This window comes from Bos mutus, chromosome 15 (genome assembly GCF_027580195.1).
Source record: "Bos mutus isolate GX-2022 chromosome 15, NWIPB_WYAK_1.1, whole genome shotgun sequence".
Lineage (NCBI taxonomy): Eukaryota > Metazoa > Chordata > Mammalia > Artiodactyla > Bovidae > Bos > Bos mutus.
The window spans coordinates 18,611,631-18,634,760 of NC_091631.1; the positions used below are offsets into that span (position 1 = coordinate 18,611,631).

The following is a 23,130-nucleotide window of genomic DNA, read 5'->3' on the forward strand; positions in this document are numbered from 1 at the left end:
GTGATGGGCAGGGAAGCCTGGCATGCTGCAGTCCATGGGGTTGCAAAGAGTCGGACATGACTGAGTGACTTAACTGAATTTCTGGTAATACCAAAAACCAATTTACAGTGCCAAGATATGTTAACAGATGTATAATATCTCCTACCATTATATGAAGATCAATTTTTCATCAGACACTGGGTAAACCACGCAAATAAAGGGAATTTTGATAACCGCTATGGCCAATTCTAAGTGTAAATGAAATGGGAAATTTTAAAAAAGGCTTAAAAGAAAAACAAGATTGGAATACAGTAGTTTAAGGGAAGCATTTTTGAAAACATTTGAAAATTATAATATTATATATAAGGAATACTACATGAATATAAGGGCTTCCCAGGCAGCTCAGTGGTAAAAAATCTACCTGCCAGTGCAGGAGATGCAGGTTTGATCCTTGGGTTGGGAAGATTCCCCTGGAGAAGGAAATGACAAACCCACTCTAGTATTCTTGCCTGGGAAATCCCATGAACAGAGGAGACTGGTGGGTTACAGTCTATGGGGTTGCAAAAGAGTCAGACACCACTTAGCGACAAAACAACAAAAGATGAACATGAAAACCTGAAAAATGAATTTAAGCAAAGAAAAACAAATGATAAACGTTAAGAATGTACTTAATAAAGTAAAAAGACATGTTCAGACAAGACTCACAATGAATAAAAATCAAATTTTTGTTGGGTGGACAACTTTATAAAACTGAGAATGGCTTCCAAAATATTCTTTCCTGTTATGTCAAGGACTATAATTGCCACTGAGTTTGCTAATAAACCATGTGAAGGAAATACCTTGAATGACTGATCCAAATGAAGATTCAAAAGAAGTCTCTTCCGGTTATCATTCAGCATGCTATCTATTTTTTTCATATGAGGCAAAAGTAGCTCATCTAAAACAAGATAAGAATTTGTTGTAACGGGATGAACTATCAACATAAAACCTGTTAGAAATACAGCTTTTCCACAAAACATTAATAGACTGACATTAAATTCATGGTGTAAAGTACTGATTTAAAAATATTGCACACAAGGTTTTTTTTAAAAGTTAGCTTTAAAAAAAAGTTTACAATAGCTAACTGAGAAAGCAGCAGCATACTATGATGAGAGAACAGAAGTCCTGGGTTTTAATCCCAGCATTAGAATTGATGAACAAATGGTCAAACTGCCTAATCTCTCCAGACTTCATTTACCAAGTGAACAATAATAATATTTCAAATCATAAAATTATCATTAAAAATTTTAAAATAAAATACTGAGTATGATATTCTTAATTCACTATACAATGGGGCAAAGGATAAGTAGGGGGCAAGAAAAGAGAGTCAAAATTCACTTTCAAATACACAAGGAAAGAGTCCAAATAGTTATTTTAGAAGAAAAAATACATTCAGAGTATTAATTAATTACTTTTGGTGCTGTAGCAAATAGTTTAGGTTACTAAAAATTTATCAGCATAGCAACATTTTATAATACTAATTATCTTTAATGACCTTTCTGAAAATGTATATATAAACCTTCTGAATCTGGTTACTAATTCCATAGCTAAATAAAATGACTCGTTACATCTGGAAAATAAACACAAGCACAGAGACCAGTAAAAGAATACTTTCCTCAAGTTGAAGAAAAAGCCCTCAGTAAGGAATGCTGTTCAAAGTCACCACAACATACCTGATAGCTTTCATTTTATCTTTCTAGCAGTGATTAAGTCTATTCAAAATTTACATTTTACAAAAACAAGTTTTAAACATTTGTGGATTGTTTTGAAATATAACCATTAAAATCTATACCCTTCATTTTAAATGGAGAAAAAAATTTTTTTAAATAGGGAAAAAAATCATTTAAAATATAACTACCCAGAAATGACCACTATTAAGAAATGTGTATGTTATGATGCAAGGAGTTCTGATTGACAGAGAAAACATTTGCAGGCTCTTTGTTACTGTTTCTGATTATATGACCAAAAAAACAAGACTAGAAATTAGAAGACTTTGGATTTCATCCTTTTTCTGCTACTTGCAAGTTGTGAGCTCTTAATAAGCAAGTCACTTAACCTTTTTGAGCCTCATTGTCTTTACTCCAAAAATGGCTAAGTTGTTCTGGGATTATGGGGAATTATGTATGTCAAAGTATATATGGAAATAATAAAACAATTTATATCATTAGGCACTGCTGTTGAAGTATATTGTTACTATTTATTCATTGTTACTATCTTTTTGATCTTACACTTGTTCAACTCATTCTGATAGAAGGATAATGGAAACTGGCTCATTAATCCTTTCATTCTCTTAACTGTCCCTGGTGAAAGCTGTAGTAGCTGAAGAGTAAATATTAGTGAGCAACATTAGACATATGAATTATCAGCTTATTTCATATGTCAATGTCATTCCTACTATACCAGAAGAAAAAGTTACTAAAGAAAGAGTAAAAAAGGAATAATATTAATAAATATAATTCAAGGCATTTATGGTTTTACTACTAACTGATTAGAAAATATTTACTCTGTGATGTATCTTTTACTGGACATGAATATACAATTTAAGCTTTATACCACTGTTATATGCTTCATCTTTCCAATTATTAGAAAACAGAAATATAAAAACTGATTGAAATCTGGACCTTCCACATAATATAGATACTTAGTGAAATGTTATGAGGATGAAAAAGAGTCCAGGATTTAAAGAAACTAGTCGGTGGTTAGTCACTTAGTCGTGTCCAACACTTCTTGACCCCATGGACTATAGCCCACCAGGCTCCTCTGTCCATGGAACTCTCCAGGCAGGAATACTTGAGTATTCTCATGAGTAGAAATCAATAAAAATATATTTAATATAAAATTGTTCAACTATTCAAGCAATTCATGAAAAGCTATGACCCTATGAAATATAAAGCTGTATTTATAGAACCAGTATATCAACAGTTTACTGACAACATATAGGATATATCACAAAAACCACATATTAAACATATAAGTAACAGAGAAGAATGGGAAAGATCTGGAAAGTACTGCCAAGAAAGTATTACTTAGCAGACTGTACCATTGCTCTTCTCTAAGGCTTGCATTGTGTCAGGATCCAAAGCAATGCTGACAAGCAATTCCATGTAACTCTTAAAGGTTTCCTTCATTGCTCTTGTGTTCAAAAAGCGAGTGACGAAAGGAGCTGGAGGATTAAACTCTGGGAGGGAGAAAAGAGGAAATATTAAATATTCCTTTCTGACAACTTAAAAACACGTTACCCAACAGCAAGTTACCTACAAGAAGATAAATGGTTGTAGATAAAACTTCAAAGTCAAGGTTCTCCCACTCTGCTTTTAAAAACACTTTGAATGAGAGATTCTCAAAGCTGGTTGTGCCTATCACAATCACTGGAGAGCTTTGAAAACAAAACAAAAAACCCCAGACTGCTGGACTTACTAAAATGAATCTGGAGTGGTAATGAAGCTTAAATACTACACTTTTTAAAAAGTTCCCAGGTGCCTCTGAAGTCCAACACCAGCCCAACATTTGGAAACATCTGTCCTGTAGGGACCTGTTTCCCCTCCCCTGGCCCTACCAGACATCCACTGCGAGGTCATGCTACTTCAAAATTGGATGGTTTTTCTAGTATTTAATTAGTAAAGAAACCATAAAATACCTAATGTATGAGTTAACATATACATATCTCTTCTTTTTATTTCTACACTTAAATTACTATAAAATTCTGGTCTAGAGTCAAGACATATTTAAAAAATGTTTAATGTAAACACAATCTGTATAAAAAAATTTCACTCAAATTCAATGGTAAGTACTGCAAGATTAGAGAAGAGTCTTAAGTTTTACTTTTGTATTCAAATGTAGAACCATCATCACAACCTTTAACAGGGGTTCTTAAGAGTTTGGTCCGAACCCTTTGGGGTTTCCCCAACAACCCTTTCAGGGGTGTTGGGGTGTCTGATGTCAAACTGTTTTCCTAATAACATTAAGATGTTATATACCTTTGTCACTCTGTTGACATTTGTAAAAGTAATGCTGGGTAAAACTGCTGTGGGCCTTTGCTAGCATGAACCAAGACACTGACCCCAAACTGTACTAGTGGCCATGTACTCTGCCATGACTGTCATCTAACGGTCATGAATTTGAAGGAAAAAAACCCCAACACTGATTTCACTTAAGAATAATCCTTGAAGAAGCAGTAAAAATTTAATTGTATTAAGTCTTTACTCTTGAGTAAATGTCTTAAAACTCTGTGTGATGAAATGAGAGGTATACATAAAGCACCTCTGCTATGATGTATGACAGTCATCTCCAGGAAGAGCACCCATTCAATTGTTTGATCAACCAGCCACCTTCTCCACGGGAATACCATTTTTACTTAAAAAATAACAGATACCCTACCCCTGTTCAGTATTTGGCAGACATTTTCTTAAAGAAGTGAACCTGTCACTACAGGAAAACAGCTGACAGTATTTGCTGCCAATGATAAAAACTGAGGTTCTAAGTGAAAATTAGAATTTCGGAAAACTTATTTCCACCATTGTGAGCCTGACGACCATTTCAAGACTTCATTGATGAAATTAGTGGTAATATTAAAAATGTTATTTTTAATACTGCAAAAATTTATTATGTAAATGTAAAAACTAAAACCATAAGGCTCTTATGAAGAAAACGCAGGGATAAATTTTCATGACCTAGGATTTGGCAATGGATTACAAATATGACACTAAAAACAACAGCAATGAAAAAAAACAGATAAATTTGGCTTCATCAGAATTTTGAATTTTGTGCATCAAAGAACATTATCAAAAACTGAAATACAGGGCTCACCTCCACAGCACATATACTTAAAAAAAAAAGTAAAGTATCAACCTACAGAATGGGAGAAAATATTTTCAAATCTTGAAAAGATGTTCAACATCACTGGTCATTAGGAAAATACAAATCAAAACCACAATGAGATATCACTTTACACCTACTAAAATACCTATAATCATGACACAAAATATAACAAGGGTTGGTGAGGATGTGAAGAAAATGGAAACCTATGCGTTGTTAGTGGGAATGTAAAATAGTATAATCACTGTGGAAATCAGTTAGGCAGTTCCTCAAAAAGCTAAATATATAAAATATATGACTCAGCAATTCCACTCTTAGGTATACAAATAATTGGAAAACCAGGACACAAACTTAACAGATATTTGTATGCCAATGTTCACTGCAGCATTATTTACAACAGCCAAAATGTGGAAGTAACCCAAGTGTCTATCAATAGAATAAAAAGATAAGGGCATACAATGGATAAACTTATAATGGAATTGCATTCAGTCATAAAAACTAAAAAGTTCTAACATATGTTATATAACATGGACGAACTTTAAAAACATTATGCTAAGTGAAATAAGCCACTCTTATATGAGACGTGAAGAGGAGGCAAATTCATGGAGACAGAAAATAGATTAGAGATCATCAGCAGCTGGGGGAAAGGGAGAATGGGGAATTATTACCTAATGGTTACAATGTTTCTATTTAGAGTGATTAAGCAGTTTTGTAAATAGCTGTGAGGTTGCGCAACAGTTGTGAATATAATTAATGCTGCTGAATTGTACACTTAAAAATGGTTAAAAGTGGCAAGTTTTATATTATATATATTTTGCCACATTTTAAAATGTGGGGAAAAAATGAAAAAAAAAAATATCAATGAGCTAACAAATATTTATTTTCACATGGCCAAAAAAATGTTATAAAGTTATTCATGGATGAAAGATACTTCAAAGAGTAAAACAGATTTTAACGTAACAAGCATGAAAAGTTGAAGAAACTACCACTTGTCAAGTTTACAAAATAAAATCCTTTGAGTATCAGAGAAAAATATCCATGATTATCTGAAAAAGTAATCAAAATACTCCTCTTTCCTAACTACATACCTAACGTGAGTCCAGGTCTTCTTCACATACTTTAACCAAAATAACATCTAATAAAAAACCTAATCTAATTAAACACAATTGTTTAAAAAACTTACATTAATATGTAACATGTATTAGTCACTTAATCGTGTCCGATGCTTTTCGACCCCATGGACTGTAGCCCGCCAGGCTCCTCTGTCCATGGAATTCTCCAGGTAGGAATACTGGAGTGTTAATGAAATACTGCCATTTCCTTCTCCAAAGGATGTTCCTGAGCCAGGAATCAAACCCAGGTCTCCTGCATTGCAGGCAGATTCTTTACCATCTGAGCTATAGGGAAGTCCCTTTTATGTAATAATGGGTTTATTTAAAATATTTTAAAACTGTTTTAACTCATACTTGGTGATATACATAGATACAAATCACACACACACACATACACACACAAAGTCTTTTGGAATCATCAATACATTTGAAGATTATAAAGAAGTCTTGAAACAAATAGTTTGAAAAACCACCAGCCTAAAAACTATGTTTATTATCGTATTTCCTTCTTTTTAAGAAGCACTAATAATGCTTGCTTACTAGTGACACCGAGTGGTAATTCAGATTATCAGTGAAAGAAAATTTTCAACTTGATTGTCATCTGAGGAAGCTGTATAAATAACAGTGCAAAGCAGAACTTAAACTTCTCTACTCTAAACAGTAAGCAGGAATGCTAACTGTGAAATTATATATAATGCCTTCCATGCATACTCAAAGCACTAAATTTCTTTACAAATTCTGATACTTTACAAACATTTCTAAATAACTTCATAGTAGCTTTTTAAAATAATACATTTAAAGCAAACTTCTGCTACAAAAGAATTTTTATTATAATTCTATTTCTATCCAAGTAATCTCTAAGATCAGCTCCCAGGCAATGATACTTGTAATGCCAGAAACCATCCTAGACATCAACCTCAACAGTACCCCCAAAACGCAATTCATCATTCAAGTTCTGCCAAGAATACATCTTGAATTTCTCAAAGGCTCTAGGAGTTGGTGATGGATAGGAAAGCCTGACATGCTGCAGTCCATGAGGCTGCAAAGAGTCAGACACGAATGAGTGACTGAACAGACAGATGATGTCTCATAATTAAAATTCAGATTTTACCATTTGTTTTTTTACTTAAATCCCTCCAAGGATTCCCCTCTGTTTACAGAATCCCAAGCTTTTTAGCTTTAGCATGGCATACACAGCCTTCCGTCATCCTTTCATGTTTTTCTGACTACTTTATTAGAATAAGGGGTCAGCGTATTTTTCTGTAAAGGGCCAGATGGTAAATATTTGGCACTTTAATGGTCATATGCTCTCTGTAAGAACTACTCAAATCGGTCACCGTAAGGGGAAACTAACTTATGAAAACATGTAAATAATTCCCAGTTTTCCAATAAAACTTTATTAAGCATAGGCTGCAGATCACATTTAGCCCACCAGTAGGAGCTTCCTGCCTCTGCCCTGGACTACTGAACTGCTGAAAATTTCTTGTAAATGCTACACAGTAAGTTTGATGGCTGATGGATTTTTCCTGGTACATTTCTGTTTTACAACTGTCTCAGGTTTAATTTATAATGAAGTTAATTTCAATATATAAAGAGCTTACATAAATGCTCATTGGTGTCTTCAACAGTTTCTAACGGTGTGCAAGGGTTCTAAGGTCAAAAAGTATGTTAGATAACTGCTACGTATTTCAATCTTTTCACTTTATAAAAGAGAAACTAAGGCACAGTTACTTAGCTTAGTCATGGGCAAATATATGCCTAAGCAGAACTTAATGAGGTAGCTAAATTACCTAATTAAGGAAAAATAAATACATTTTGAATTGTCAGCATCATTGCTCCTCTCCATTAATGTAGCAAATCTCAAATTATCAAGGTATTCATTTCATGAAGAACTCACCCTCATCATCACTACTACTAGAGTGGATCTCAGGAGATGAGTCAGATTGGGATGATGAAAATTCTTCTTTCCATTTCTTCCTTTTCTTTGGTGGTGGCTCAGCCTTTACTTTTAGCTGTTTAACTTTGGGTTTCATGGAAGGGGCTTTTGTTGTTGCAGTTTTTGGTGTTGGAGGATCAGAAGTTTTACTGCTGTTACTTGGCTTAGCCTGAACAGTTCTGCAATGTTACAAACAGACTTCATTAACACACTGAAATCTTGCCTAATTCAAATAAATTAATGAGGGACTTCCCTGGTGGTCCAATGGTTAGACCTTTGCACCTCCACTGCAGGGGGTGCAGGTTCAAACCCTAGTTGGAGAACTAAAATCCCACAGGACACACAACTTGGCTAAATAAAGTAAATAATTAAATAAAAATTTAGAATAAAATTTTTATATAAATAATTTAATTAAAAATAAACAGAAAATCGAGAAACATTGGTGAAAAAAAATTTAATCACCTCACCAATACCTCCAAAATAAAGTCTAAGCCCTACACAAGGCCAATGGTGACTGCTCCAAAATTCTCTTGAAATACACCCTTTAACACTGACATTCAACATATTCAGTTAGTAAGGGACTATATTAATTCAACCCCTATTATTTCTCTCTCTCCCTCCATTCCTTTCCCTTTATGAATTCATTTTTCCTGACTATGAGGCTGTATTGCAGACGACCAATGGACTTCTAGTCACATCTAGCTTGGAACATCAGAACTCTCACAGGCTCTGGTGGTGCCAGGTTTTGATATGGATTCTCAGGTGCACCTGTGCCAGAGTCCCCGAAGTAAGATTTGCTGTGCCCTGGTTTTGGAGATTTGAAGGAGAGGATAAATTCCATCATAGAGATAAAGTGGCTGTGTCCAATAAGCTGGAATCTTCATTAACTAGATCTTCTGAGCACTAGATTGAGAATATCATTAAAGAGAATATGGCTGGGTCATCACTTCCAAATTATGGTTTTCCAAATTCATGCTCCAGACAAGCCAGAGTCACATTAACATATGATGACAATTCTAATGTAGTTGTAATGTACAGGCCTTAAACAGTTTTTTCTCATTTTAAATTTGACATTTTGTTATTTTCATTTTACTTTTAGGTTAAAAAAAGGGAGCTAAGCAAGGTTATCTTTTTTTCGATTTTTTTTTTTTTTGCTGTACCATGTGCAGGATCTTAGTTACCTGACCAGAGAGAGATCAAATCTGCAATCCTTGCAGTGGAAGCATGGAATCTTAACCTCTAGATCATCAGAGAAGTCCCTAGAAATGCTATATTAATCTAGGTCATAAAGAGATGGATTCAAATCTTTAGACTGTAAATCTGATTATTTTCCACTATACTAGGGTGACACCAAAAGGACTCAGGGAAGAAAAAGGTATCCACCCCACCATGGTAGCCACAGGCTTTATAATTCCTGTCTCATTACTTCAAAAGGAATCACTTATGACATTAAGCAATGATTTTCAGACTTGTATATAATGGAAAAAAATAGTCTCTTTAATTGATGTAATTCTTTGTATATCACCAATAACAAGTTTTCCAATAATTATTACAAACATATTACATAAAATAATAAATACCTGATAGTTTGTGAAGGCTTATTTCTTGGCTTTTTGGAACACACTCTGACATACTCCTTTTTGTTAGTGTTTTCAATGAACTTCACATATATCCTTTTGTATTTACTCTTTGCATCTCCAAAATATCCAAGGTACTAAGGAAAGAAGCACTTTGAATTACTTAATTGTACATTCTGTACATAAAATATTCCCTTGTTGTCATGACAGACTGTCATAAAGTCATCCTTCAAAATGCAGCTCAGGCCAGGCTAATTGCACCCTCGATACAAACGATCCCAGCCTCATTCTGAACTGCAAGCCTATACATAGATGCAGTCTTCTTTGGCTAATCGCCAAAGGCTTACTTTCTCAATGCTATTAAACAACTATTCATGTAAAAAGGAATAATTCTGTAAGTTTTCTTGGTAAATCAGGATATTTGACTGGCAGAATAATCAATTTAAGTGTTTCTAGGTCCATAAGAATTCTTCCCACACTAATGTTAATTCCTTTCCATTATTTAAAAAAAAAAGAGTTAAGCCATTTAAGTAGTTGGTATTTATATATTAATTTTATTTTAAAATCAGAGCATCATATACTCTATAGTTAAAATTTTATGCTACTTATTAATATATCATAGATGCTCAATATAAATACATTAAACAATACATTTAAATTTGTATCATTCTGTATTTTACCCAAGATCACTGTCAAAAAATAGGAAGCTTAACGTAAACAAGCATTTTACTTACACTATTTGTAGCAGCAAATTCTCTTTGCCCATCTCGAATTTCAGGAACAAACTTCTGTAATAAAGCTTTTTGTACTTTCCAAATAGCTGGGGGTTCTTTTCCTGTTTTTAAAGCCTCCTGTAAGAAGAATTAACGACATTTATAAAAACTAGCATTATATTCTAGATTTATAGACTCTGAGAGCTGAAAGGAATCTTAAAGAACTCCCTAGTTCAACCTTTTATCTTTTACCTAGCTGAACTTTCGCAGTAATTCTTATACGTCAGCTATTCAGTCTCTGCTTAAATTCTTCCAGAAACAGGGAGTACAAATATACAAAGTAGCCCACTACCATTTTCTATAGCTATTGGAAAGTTTCCCACTAATGATACATTGTTTCTGCAATTTTATTACATACAGTACATACATATTCAAAACCACCAGAAATAAATATGCTAATACTAACAACAGACAATTGCGAATGGAAGGAATATGGATAATTTAAATGTTATGTTCTTCATTGTATTTTTTAATGCCATTTCTCTCCACTGCAATTAAAAAATAAAATTAAAGCAGGCAAACATGGCTTATTCATGTTGATGTTTGGCAGAAACCAACACTATTCTGTAAAGCAATTATCCTTCTATTAAAAAATTTAATAAATTTAAAATTTAAAAAAAAACAAGCAAACAAAACCTCCAAAATAAGTGTTCTTAATACTGCTAAAATTTCTTACACGAGATTGTAATATTCTACAATTTGGAATTACAAAAAAATAGTCTAATGCTACTTTCACATTATATTCCTATTATTTTCTTTAAATTTTTAAATTACATAAATAACCATTTTCTCCAAACTTCATAATTCTTCACAACTTAAACTAGATGCAAGGACCCCCTAAACTATGACCTTTAGACCTGGGAACATTCACATTACCTTAAAAGTCTCTATGTCTTCTATCTTTACCACAAACTCATCACGCTCTCTGTACTGGCCTTCTCCTCCACTTTCTGGGTCTTCCTCATCTGTAAAACCTTCTATGGCAACAGTGTCCTGTCCTTTGGCAAACTGGTCTGAAGGAAGACTGTCAAGTTCGATGGACTTTGGGGGCTCTGAAGAGTTTATGTTTTCTGGGGTCTTTACTGCAGATGGAGTGGAGTACAGAGTTTCTTGCTTAACTGCACCCACAGCGGTGGAGGAAGGAGCGGCAGTACCAGGAGCAATGGCAGTTGTGCTAGCAGTCGCCACCTGTGTGGCTTCTGAAACTAGATCAAGCAAATGCAAATTAGCAATACAAAATATTAAACATTTATTTGCTTTGAGTAAAATCTGCACATTTTACAAAGAGACTATTATTTTTGCCATCAAACTGTTTGAAACAATGAAATTAAAGAATGCTTGTTAGACGCAGAGAACGGACTTGTGGACACAGCGGGGGAACGAGAGGCCGGGATGGACTGAGAAAGCAGCACTGACATACATACACACCATGTGTGACACAGGCGACCAGTGGGCCGCTGCCGTGTGGCACAGGAGCCAGCCTGGCACCCGGCCACAGCGGGGGAAGGAGAGAGCGGATGGGCTGAGAAAGCAGCACTGACATACATGCACCACCGTGTGTGACACAGACGAGCAGTGGGCCACTGCCGTGTGGCACAGGGAGCCCAGCCTGCACCGGGCCACAGCCTAGAGGCAGGACGTGGGAGGATGGAGGAAGGCTCAAGAGGAAGAGGATATATGAATATACATATACATACATATATATGTGTGTGTGTGTGTGTGTGTGTGTGTGTGTGTGTGTGTGTGTGTGACTGATTCAACAGTATGCAGAATGCTGTATGCAGAAACCAATACAACCCTGTATAGCAATTATCCACCAATTAAAAAATCAAAATAAAAAAAAGAGCATTTATTAACTTCTTAACATCTGGATGACAATTAGACAGAGAACCTCCATCAACCTAAACTTGCACCTAGTTCCTTTTAAGTAGCACAAAAATATTTCTAAAAGAACAGAGACAAAAAAGCGATGTAAGACAAGGGTCAGCCAAAGCTGTGAAGGCCTAGAAGAAGAAAAGCCAATGGAATGTGGGAAACAAAACAACACCCCTCAAATACTTTGAAAGAGCACTGAAAGCTAAATGAGAAGGATCATAAAGTAATATGAAAAACTGTATGCTAACAAATAACTGAGGTGAACGGGACAAATTCCTAGAAAGACACAAACTATCAAAAGAACTCAAGAAGAAAGAGAACATCTGAATAGACCAACAACAAAACAATAAAAGAAATTAAAAACATCCCACGAAGCTAAGCACAGGTCAAAATGGGTACAAAGGTGGGTTCTATCAACAGTTAAGAATTAATACCAATCCATCATAAACTCCAAGAGATAAGAGGAAATACTTCCCAACTCATTCAAGGCCAGTATTATTCCAATACTTAAACTAGACAAAAACATCATGAAAAAACTATAGACCACTATCCCTTATGAATACGAACACAAAAATCTCTAGCAAAATATGAACAAATATATTTCAACATACAAAAGAAGTATTTGGGCTTCCCAGGTGGCTCAATGGTAAAGAATCCGCCTGCCAAGCAGAAAATGTAGGAGACATGGGTTCAACCCCCGCATCAGCAAGATCCCTGGAGAAGGAAATGGCAACCCGCTCCAGTATACATCATGACCAAGTGAGTTTTATCACAGGAATGCATGCTTGGTTTAACAGCTAATCAGAGACTTCCCTGGTGGCCCAGTGTTAAGATACCAGGCTTCTACTGCAAGGGATACAGGTTTGATCCCTGGTCAGGAAACTAAGATCCCCCATACTGTGCAGCATGACCAAAATAAAAAAAAAATCAGCACAAAAATCCCTATGAAAATCCTAGCTGATTTTTTTTTTTTTTTTTTGCAGAAACTAACAAACTACTCCTAAAATTCGTATGGAAAAGCAAGAGAGTCAGAACAGTCAAAATAATCCTGCAAACGAAGAATAAATTTGGAGGACTCACATTTCAGAAATTCCAAATCATACCACAGTAATTGAATTTCAAAACTTAATTGCTCCTTTAGTAATTAAGGCAGTGTGATAGTAGCAAAGGATAGACATGCAGATCAAAAGACTAGAATTAAACTCCAGAAGTAAACTCTATATTTACAGTGAACAAGGGTGCCAAAACCATTCCATGGGGGAAGCATGAAAAGGCCTTTTGACAAATGGTACTGGGACAACTGGATAGGAATAAAGAATAAAGCCGGATGTCTACCTCATACCATATACAAAAATTCACTGAAAGTAGATTATAGTCATAAATGTGAAAGCTAAAATTATAAACCTCTTAGCTTCATGACCTTACAAGTAACAAAAGAAAGAATAAGTTGGACTTGACCAAAATTGAAAACTTGTACTACAGCTGATGCCATCACAAAACTGGATAGATAACCTACAGAATGGGAAACACTGTTTACAAATCATACATCTGCCAGATATTAGTATCCAGAATATATAAAGAACTCTTAAATCTCAAAAAGAAAGACAAATAACCCAATTTAAAAAGTGAGTGAGACCTGTTTATCCAAAGATATATAAATTGTCAATAAGCACACGAAAGGCCACCCAACACTGTAAGTCAGTTGCATTAGATCAATGCAACTTCAGCAGATAACTGCAGTCTCGCAGTCTAACCTACTAGGATGGCTCTAAAAATACAGAAAACACATACTAGCAGACATGGAGAGAAACTAGAACCCTTGTACCTTGATGGAGGGAATGTAAAATGGTATAGCCACCTCGGAAAACAGTTTGGCCCCTTCTCAAAATGTTAAGGGTGGCACACAGGACTCTACAGTTGTGGCAAGCAGGCTTAGGTTCTCCAAGGCACGTAGGATTTGGTTCCCCAACCAGGGATAGAACCCCTGTCCCCTGCGTTTAAAGGAAACTGTGGTTTCTTTACCACTGGACCACCCGGTAAGTCCCCTGTTCTAATATATTTTTATGTTACTGTAACTATGTATCATGCTTTCTTCTTCAAAAATGTAATCCAATATATCCAAAGTATTATTTCAACACATAGTCATGTTGAGGGAAGCCCATCAAAAATGTACATAAATGGAAAAAAAAAATTTTTATGCCTTGTGACCAGAAGGTTCTCTATATTAAACACTTCTAACATTATAATGCTTGTACAGTAGATTCAAAGTAATGTTTTTCCAGTGTAATATATAAAACAAATGTAAACGTAAAAAGAATGCATCTTTTGAGTGGATGTGGGATTTAAAAATTATTAATTTATGAATTCATGGGTGAATATTACATATTGACATGGGTTTCATAACCAATTTTATTTTTATCCTCCATTTTATTGATATAAAAACTGGGAAACACTGTTGTTATAAATAATAGATAAATTAAGGAATAAAGGAGATTTTACTATACCAATGTCACTGAATTTTAAAAATATACTGTTTCTAAGTTACATGGCAAAACAAATCACATAGCTATCTAACAAAAACAGAGATACTGCCACCAGCAGACTCTCAGAAAAGGAAACTGTAATGGACATGCTTTAGTCATAAGCAAAGTCATCCCAAAGAGAAGACACGAGGTGCAGGAAAGAACGGAGGGCAATAAGGTACACGTGTGTGTGCTTAGTCGCTCAGTCATGTCCCACTGTGTGACCCCATGGACTGCAGCCTGCCAGACTCCTCTGTCCATGGGGACTCTCCAGGCAAGAATACTGCAGTAGGTTGCCAAGCTCTCCTCCAGGAGATCTTCCCGACCTGGGGATTGAACCCAGGTCTCCTGCATTGCAGGCAGATTCTTTACCAGCTGAGCTACCAGGGTAAATGTATAAATAAAACTAAATAATCATTGACTATTTTAAAAACTATTTCTTACTGAGTATTAATTAGAAAACAGGATAGAATTAAAATACACAGGGGAATTCCCTGGCACTCCAGTGGTTAGGACTCCTCTCTTCTACTGCTATGGGCCTGAATTCAATACCTGGTCGAGATAACAAGCTGTGTCATGGCCAAAATGGAAAAAACAACAACAACAACATTAAAATACATGGTTATCTACCAATAAAAAGAGTGGGGCAAAGTGAGAGCATAAAATGGAGTTTTAGTGCTCAGAGTCTTTATGCTGTTCAGGAGAAAAATAAGATACTAACAGATTTCGAGGAGGTGAAAATGCATACTGTAATCCCTATTATAATCAGGAAAAGAACAGAAATATTTCATCACAGTCATCAGGGGGTAAGAATGAAGACTGACCATGTGTTGTTGATTATTGAAACTGAATGATGCATAAACATGTTTAATTATATCAGTCTTTATAACTTTGTGTTTGAAATTTCCATAATAAAAAAGTTAGGAAAATATTTTATAGAAAGAATAGCTTCCAAATTAGTGAAAGGAAAAACTTATCAATACTATATAATGTCCTTTATGAGAAGTTTTAAAATGAGCCAAAGAAAATACAGACACGTGTGGTAAAATTAGAAAAGCATGGAAGTGATTACCATCCAAGTCAGACAGTGTTTAGTTCTATAGATTATGACCTGGATCTACTTTAATACTCTATTTTTGAACTTTCTTACTTTCCAATGAGTAGCATTTAACACAGTAAACTTTCTTCTTTGCCTCACTCACTTTTGGCACATTCCACTGGTTTCAAAATATAATGCCCCACTGTTCTAAGAGGTTTGTCATTTCAGTTTTAATTTCCTTTTAAACCTATGAGTTATTCAGAAGTTATCAGAAGTTATTTAGAACTTTTAGGAAGAAAAACCTACTTTTTAATCTTTTTGTCCTTTTTTTCTTTCCACTTTTCTTTTGTGAAATTACTGCATTGTGGTTACGGAATATGTCTTAATATCTACATTTTCAAATTTATGAAACTTTTGTGTGTGTTTTCCTTATATGTACTGTATTTTCATACACGAGTTATGAGGGGCTTCCCTGGCAGCTCAAGTGGTAAAGAATCTGCCTGCGATGAAGGAGACCCGAGTTCAGTCCCTGGGTCCAGCAGAACCCCTGGAGAAGGAAATGGCAACCCACTCCAGGATTCTTGCCTGGAGAATCCCAAGGACAGAAGAGCCTGGGGGGCTTTGGTCCATGGGGCTGCAGAGTCGGACATGACTGAGTGACTTGAGCATGCACACTCACACACACGTAAGTTATATCTCTGAAGAAAAAATGTTCTGAAAGAACAGAGATATAGAAAATACACTAAAAATGCTAACAATAAGATTACTATAGCAATATTAAAAACAGAAATGGGAAATGTGAAAAAGATTTTATTATGATAAAAGGAAATATAACTGTAGTAAAATTTTATGCACCCAATTATATGGGTTTAAAACATCAAGGGAACAGTATTAGAAAAGCAATAAAACATAGTTGGATATTTTAACACACCTTTTTCAGGAATCAACAGATCAAGCAATCTAAAAACAAATAAGTATAGGGAGGATTTAAAAAAAAAATTTTATTAAAAAGTTCAAACATACATAAAATTAGAGAATACAAACCCTCATATACCATAACCCAACTGTAACAATCATAAACATTTTGATATACTTCTTTTATTTTTCTGTCACCCCTATTATACCTGCTGGGATAGTTTAAGGCAAATTCCAGATCTATCATTTATTATACCTGCAACATATATATACATTTTCTTAAATAACCTAATGTCATTTATTATATTAAACAAAAAATAAAGATATAAAGGCTTTGAACAATATTACCAATAAAATCTATTAGCACTTGATACTCAGGGGACATTTATAAAAATTGACATTTAGCAAGCTACTAACAAAATTTCTATAAATTTCAAAAGGTAGGCATTACCTAAGCCATATTCCTTTGACCACAATAGAACAGGGCCATGAATTAATAATAAAGGACTATCAGCAGGGCTATAAATTATTAATAGTAATAAAGGAATAAAAACAACAAAAACTCCAAAAACCTACTAGGAAACAGGTAAAAATCCACTATTCTTAATAATTATTGGGTTAAAAAGGAAATCAAAACTAAAATGACCAACTGTTTAGAAAGGAGAGTGAGAAACATAACAAAGAAGCCAGAGGAATAAAGCCACAGTGTGGTGGCGGGCTGGGGGAACTTACAACTTCAATTCCATTCATTAGAAAGCAACAAAAAAATACACTGGCCAATGAGAGATTATTCAACCCAGGGAATAGGAGGAAAAAGAACTGATAAAAGCAGAAATTAAGAAAAAGTGAGTAAAAAGTGATAGGAGCAAAAAAAAAAAAAAAAAAAGTACTCTGGTTCTTTAAAAAGAACCATTAAATAGGCAATTGTTCCACAGATTGATAAGGAAAAAGACTCAAATAATAATCAAAACAAGAAAGAGAACATAAACTGCAGAACAGAGGAGACTGAAAACTTTTGAGGAAACACTATGTACAATTTTATAACAACAAATTTTAAAATCTAAATTAGAGAAATCATTTTACTAGAAAATAAATAAATAAACTGACCCAGATAGATCAAACTATCAGGAAAAAACTGTTAAGTCCCAGATGTATTCTTAGAAAGTTCCACCAAATCCCAGTTATATATAGCAAACTTTTTCAAATTTAAACAAATATAAAAGCTTTCCTAATTTAATTTATAAGGTTAGCAAATTCCTGAAAACAAAAGTGAACCAAAACACTATACACTAATCCCATTTATGAATCTAGGTGTAAAGATCCCAAACAAAATACTAGCAACTTAAATCCTACAATGGACTAAAGTGATTCACCATGACCAAGCAGAGTTCATGGCAGAAATTTTAAAAAGGAAGTTCAGCATTAGGAAATCAAGTAACAGATTAATGTGGGAAAAAAGAAGGCAGATTTTTCAGAAGAAACTCAAAAAAGCATCTGACAAAATTTAATGCTTACTGTTAACGGGAAAAAAAAATAACTTTAAGAACTTCAAAAGAGAAGGACATTTTCTTAAAGAGTACAGTACATTAGAAACTGACAAATAATTTCCAACACTATGTATTTTACTAAATATCAAGGAGAAGGCTGGGATGCTTGCCATCATTAAACAACAGAGGCCTGAGCCAATAAGATAAATTACCCCCACAGAAAGAGAAAAATAAACTACCATTATTTTTAGAAGATACAATTATCTATTTAAAAATGCAAGAGAATCAGGTGGAAAAACTGTCAAAATAAAAATTCAACAAAAAGGCCAAGACTTCCCAGGATAAGAAAAGAATCCCTGGTGCAGGAAGATTCCACATGCCATGGGGCAACTAAGCCCCTGGACCACAATTACTGAGTCCCTGCTCTAGAGCCCGCGAGCCACAACTACTGAAGCCCATGTGCCTAGAGCCCATGCTTTGCAGGGAGAAGCCACCACGCTGAGAAGACCACGTACCACAATTAAGAGCAGCCCCAGCTCACTGCAACTAGAGAGAGCCATGCGCAGCAACAAAGATGCAGTAAAACCAAAAATATAATAAATAGATAAAATAAATTTAAACAAAAATACCAAACGCATTGAAGACATGAAAATCAACCAATGCCATACATTATCAGTAACTAATGAGAGAACAGTATCATGAAAATTGTATTTAAAATACTAAAAAAATACTATTAAGACTATAATATAGATTATCTATGTGGAAAAATGGTAAGATATTAAAAGACGTAAGATCTGAGTAAGTAGAACAACATTACATTCCATAAGTGGATGAGAAGACAGTATAGTAAAGATAACAATTCTCCCTTAAAATTAATTATGAATTCAATGTAATCACAATCAAAATCAAAACACTCAAGGGGCTTCTATTGGCCCATTACAGAACAGTTTGAGGATCAGAAATAACGACTGTAATTTGTAAGACAATAAATTTTTAAAAATTCATGAAAGGTTTCTGGTGCCAACTAAGATCAAATAAGTCCATTAGATCTACTTATTACAACTAAAACCGCTGCAGAAAACATAAAACGGAACTACCAGAAGACTATGAAAAGTTGGTAACTACAGGCAGATTGGGAAGGGAAGCCCAAACTGAAATAACAATCTTTATACAGAGAAAGATGTTTCCTCATTTTCTTTCCTCTCATCACCTGGCAGGTCTAGAGGATGGCCCCTATGCAGAACTATATAGGACACAGATAACAAAACTCCCAAGAAAATCTATCTTTTTGGACAGAGGAGTGGGAAAAGGAGACCCATGCAAGGTGAGAGTATGTGGAGGCTATGCCATGTCTTTTTTCTTCTCTTTCTCTTTCCCAGCCCTGCCCCAAAGGCAACCAAAGTCACAGAGCTGCAACACAGAAGCAGTAAACCCAACATCGTAAACCTGGACAAAACTCCTGTCTTTTTGGAGAACCAGAGGAACCTGGATGGGCCATGAGCTCCTATGGCATGAAGAGTAGAAAATGTTGTATGTCAATTATATCTCAATAAAGCTGAGGGACAATGTGTAGGAAAATTACCTGTTCTTTTTTTTCCTCCTCTCTCATTGCACTGCCCCAGAGGCAGCCCCAGTTACACAGAATCATAGTAAAGCATGGGCAGTTTTTAAAAAGTTCAAGGAAAATTCCAGCTTTCTAGTCCAAATAACTAGGAAAGGAAACCCTGGGAGTTGGGCATGTAGGGAAATTCCCAGAGAAGAGAGAATTGAAGAGTGGTATCCTCTAATTCTGGACATGAACCTACACAAATCCTAGCTTCATGCTTAAACTGCAAATATGCAGAAGAGACCCAAACTAGTACAGCCAAGTCTTTGAGACCTAAACTATAACAAAGTCTACCATGCATCCAAGTTTCAGACTAACTGCTGAGTCAGATCCAAAGAAGCAGAGCAAAGGCTTTCAAAATTGAACTAACATCAGACCACCACTCAAAGGTGAGACAGAACTTAAGGTCTGACTGCTTGCCAAAACAAAGCAAACCAATATTCTCCAGAAGATTTTAACAAAATCCAGAATCTTACAGTATTGTATTCAAAATGTGCAGGATACAATTCAAGATTGCTCAATATATAAAGAACCAGAAAAATGTGACCAATTTTCAAAGGGGAAAGATAACGACCAGATGCCACTCTAAGGTGACTCAGATGTTTAAATTATCAAAGACTCGAAGACAGCTATCATAACTGTGCTCCCTGAGGTAAGATAAACATATTTTTGAAATGAATGGAGATACGTAAGTTCTCGGCAGAGAAACTGGAACTAGAAAAAAAAACCAAATACAAATTTTAGAGTTGAAAAGAATATTTGAAAATATATGAAATAAAAAATACTCCCTGGGTAGACTCAGTAGTGAATTGAGAAGGTGAAAAAGTCAAAGAACTTGAAGATAGACCAATAGAAATGATAAAATCTGAAGAACAGAGAGGAAGAAAAGATTGAAAAAAATAAACAGAAACTCAGGAACCTGAGGAATAATATAAAAATATTTTACTTTCATGTCACTGGAGTCCAATAAGGAAAGAGAGTTTGGTGCACAAAAAAGAATGCCTGCCAACTTCTCAAATTTGGAAAAAGATACACATTTTACAGATTCAAAAAGCTCAGTAAACTCCAAACAGGATGAACCTTATCCAGAGAAATAATTACACGACTGAAAGTCAAAGAAAAAGTTTTAAAAATGGAATACTTCTTTGGGCTGAAAGGAAATGATATCAGAGGGAAACACGGAGTATGAGGAATAAAGGAAGTACAAGAGCAATTATAAATATCTGGGTAAATACAATAGACTATTTTGTTCCTATTAAATTATTTAGAGTATGTATGATGGTTGTAAGCAAAAATTACTTCTCTATCAGGGCTTTCACCAGGACAAATATATATAAGAGCAAAGGTAAAGAGAGCGCTATGGTTTTTAGGTTTCGGCATTTTCTGTAGTAAAAATATTAACTAAACATAACATGAAAATTGCAAAAAAAAAAAAACCCAGAGATAAATTTTAAAATAGTAAAGAGTTCAAATAATTTTTTAAAGATAGGAAAGAGACAGGAACAAAAACAAAGAGGGAAAACAGGAAACAAAGAATGAAAGATTGAACTATATTAATAATTATATTAAATGTAAATGGTCTAAACAAACTAATTGAAAGACAGAGATTACGAGATTAGCGTTTTAAAAAATGACAAAATTGAACTATGTACTGTCTACAAAATACTCACATTAAACATAATGCCACAGATAGGTCAAAGAATGGAAAAAGATATATGCAGCCCATCAAAAGAAACCTAGAGTGGCTATAATAACAAAGCAGACTTCAGAATAAGGATTATTACCAAGGATAAAGAAGGATATTATATACTGATAAAAGGGTCAATTCACTAAGGCTTAACGATCCTAAATTTGTACACATCTAAAAACAGAGCTCAAAATACACAAAGCAGTAACTGATAGAAACGAAAAACAAAACAGACAAGTCCACAAATATATTTGGAAACACGGGAAATACTCTCTCAGTAATTGACAGACCAAGTAAACAGATAATCAGTAATGAGATAAAAAATCTGAACAACACTAACAACCAACTTGCTTTTACTGAAATTTATACAACAATCCACAAAACGGCAAAATGCAATTTTCTTTTAAAGTACACTGGGACATTAATCAAAATCAGCCATATTTTGGGCAATAAAGCTAACCTTAACAGATTTAAAAGAACTGAAATTATACAAAGCAGAAATCAATAAAGGACAGGTGTCTGGAAAATCCCCAACTATCTGAAAAATTTGAAATATGATTCTAAATAACTCATGGACCAAAAAGAAAGCACCAAAAGAAATTTGAAAAACTTGAAAGAAAAAAAGCAAATAATAAAAATAAAATTTGTGGGATATAGCTAAGCAGGGCTTAGAGAGAAGTTCACAACATTAAGTGCTTAGAGCAGAAAAGAATGGAGAAGGAAATGGCAACCTACTCTAGTACTATTGCCTGGAAAACCCCATGGAGAGAGGAGCCTGGTAGGCTGTCGTCTATGGGGTCGCAGAGAGTCAGACACGACTCAAGTGACTTAGCGGTAGCAGCAGCAGCAGAAAAAAATAGAGGGGACATCCCTCGCGGTCCAGTGGTTAAGACTTCACCTTCCAATACAACAGGTGTGGGTTTGACACCTAGTTGGGGAGCTGAGATCCCACATGCCTCAGGGCCAAAAACCCAAAACATAAAACAGAAGCAATTTTGTAACAAATTCTAAAGACTTTAAAAATGATCCTCATCAAAAAAATCTTTTTTAAAAAAGAAGAAAAGTCTCAAACCAACAATTTAGGCTTCTGCCATATGAAAATAGACAAAAATAGAGCATAATAAACTAAAATCAAACTGAAAAAGGAATTAATGAAAATAGCAAAAATCAATAAAACTGTCAACAAAGGAGAAAAATCAATGAAACTAAATGCTTTTTCTGCCATCATTTTCTCCATAGACAACCCTATGGAATCTAATTTTTTAAGAATCTATTGGTTTTTTTTTTTTGGCTGCACTGCAGGATCTTGGCTACTCGACCAGAGGGTGAACCTGTGCTCCCTGCCTCCCTGCAGGGGAAGCCAGAGTCTTAACTACTGGTTCAGTTCAGTTCAGTCTCTCAGTCATGAACTAACCACAGCACGCCAGGCTTCCCTGTCCATCACCAACTCCCGAGTCCACCCAAACCCATGTCCATTGAGTCGGTGATGCCATCCAACCATCTGGACTGCCCAGGAATTCCCATTTAAAAAATATTTAAATCAGTTGTGCAAATTTAAGATCAACATATAAAGTTTAACTGAATTTTTATAATCTGCTGCTGCTAAATCACGTCAGTTGTGTCCGACTCTGTGTGACTCCACAGACAGCAGCCCCCAGGCTCCTCCGTCCATGGGATTCTCCAGGCAAGAGTACTGGAGTGGGTTGCCATTGCCTTCTCCAAATTAATTATGAGGCAATTGATTAAGGGTTTCCCGGTAACTCAGATG

General features: G+C 34.9%; 1 protein-coding gene across 4 annotated transcripts in view; it reads right to left on the reverse strand.

Moving 5' to 3' along the window:
* Positions 1 to 23,130, reverse strand: part of QSER1 (glutamine and serine rich 1) — an 80,044-nt gene that overhangs the window by 12,343 nt on the left and 44,571 nt on the right. For all 4 annotated transcript variants that reach the window (XM_070383593.1, XM_070383594.1, XM_070383592.1 and 1 more), the window contains 6 exons: positions 11,108 to 11,436; positions 10,193 to 10,309; positions 9,462 to 9,595; positions 7,843 to 8,060; positions 3,059 to 3,196; positions 819 to 916 (listed from right to left, as the gene is read on the reverse strand). In XM_070383593.1, the coding sequence (XP_070239694.1) occupies positions 819 to 916; positions 3,059 to 3,196; positions 7,843 to 8,060; positions 9,462 to 9,595; positions 10,193 to 10,309; positions 11,108 to 11,436 (1,034 nt within the window). The remainder of the gene's footprint in view (positions 1 to 818; positions 917 to 3,058; positions 3,197 to 7,842; positions 8,061 to 9,461; positions 9,596 to 10,192; positions 10,310 to 11,107; positions 11,437 to 23,130) is intronic.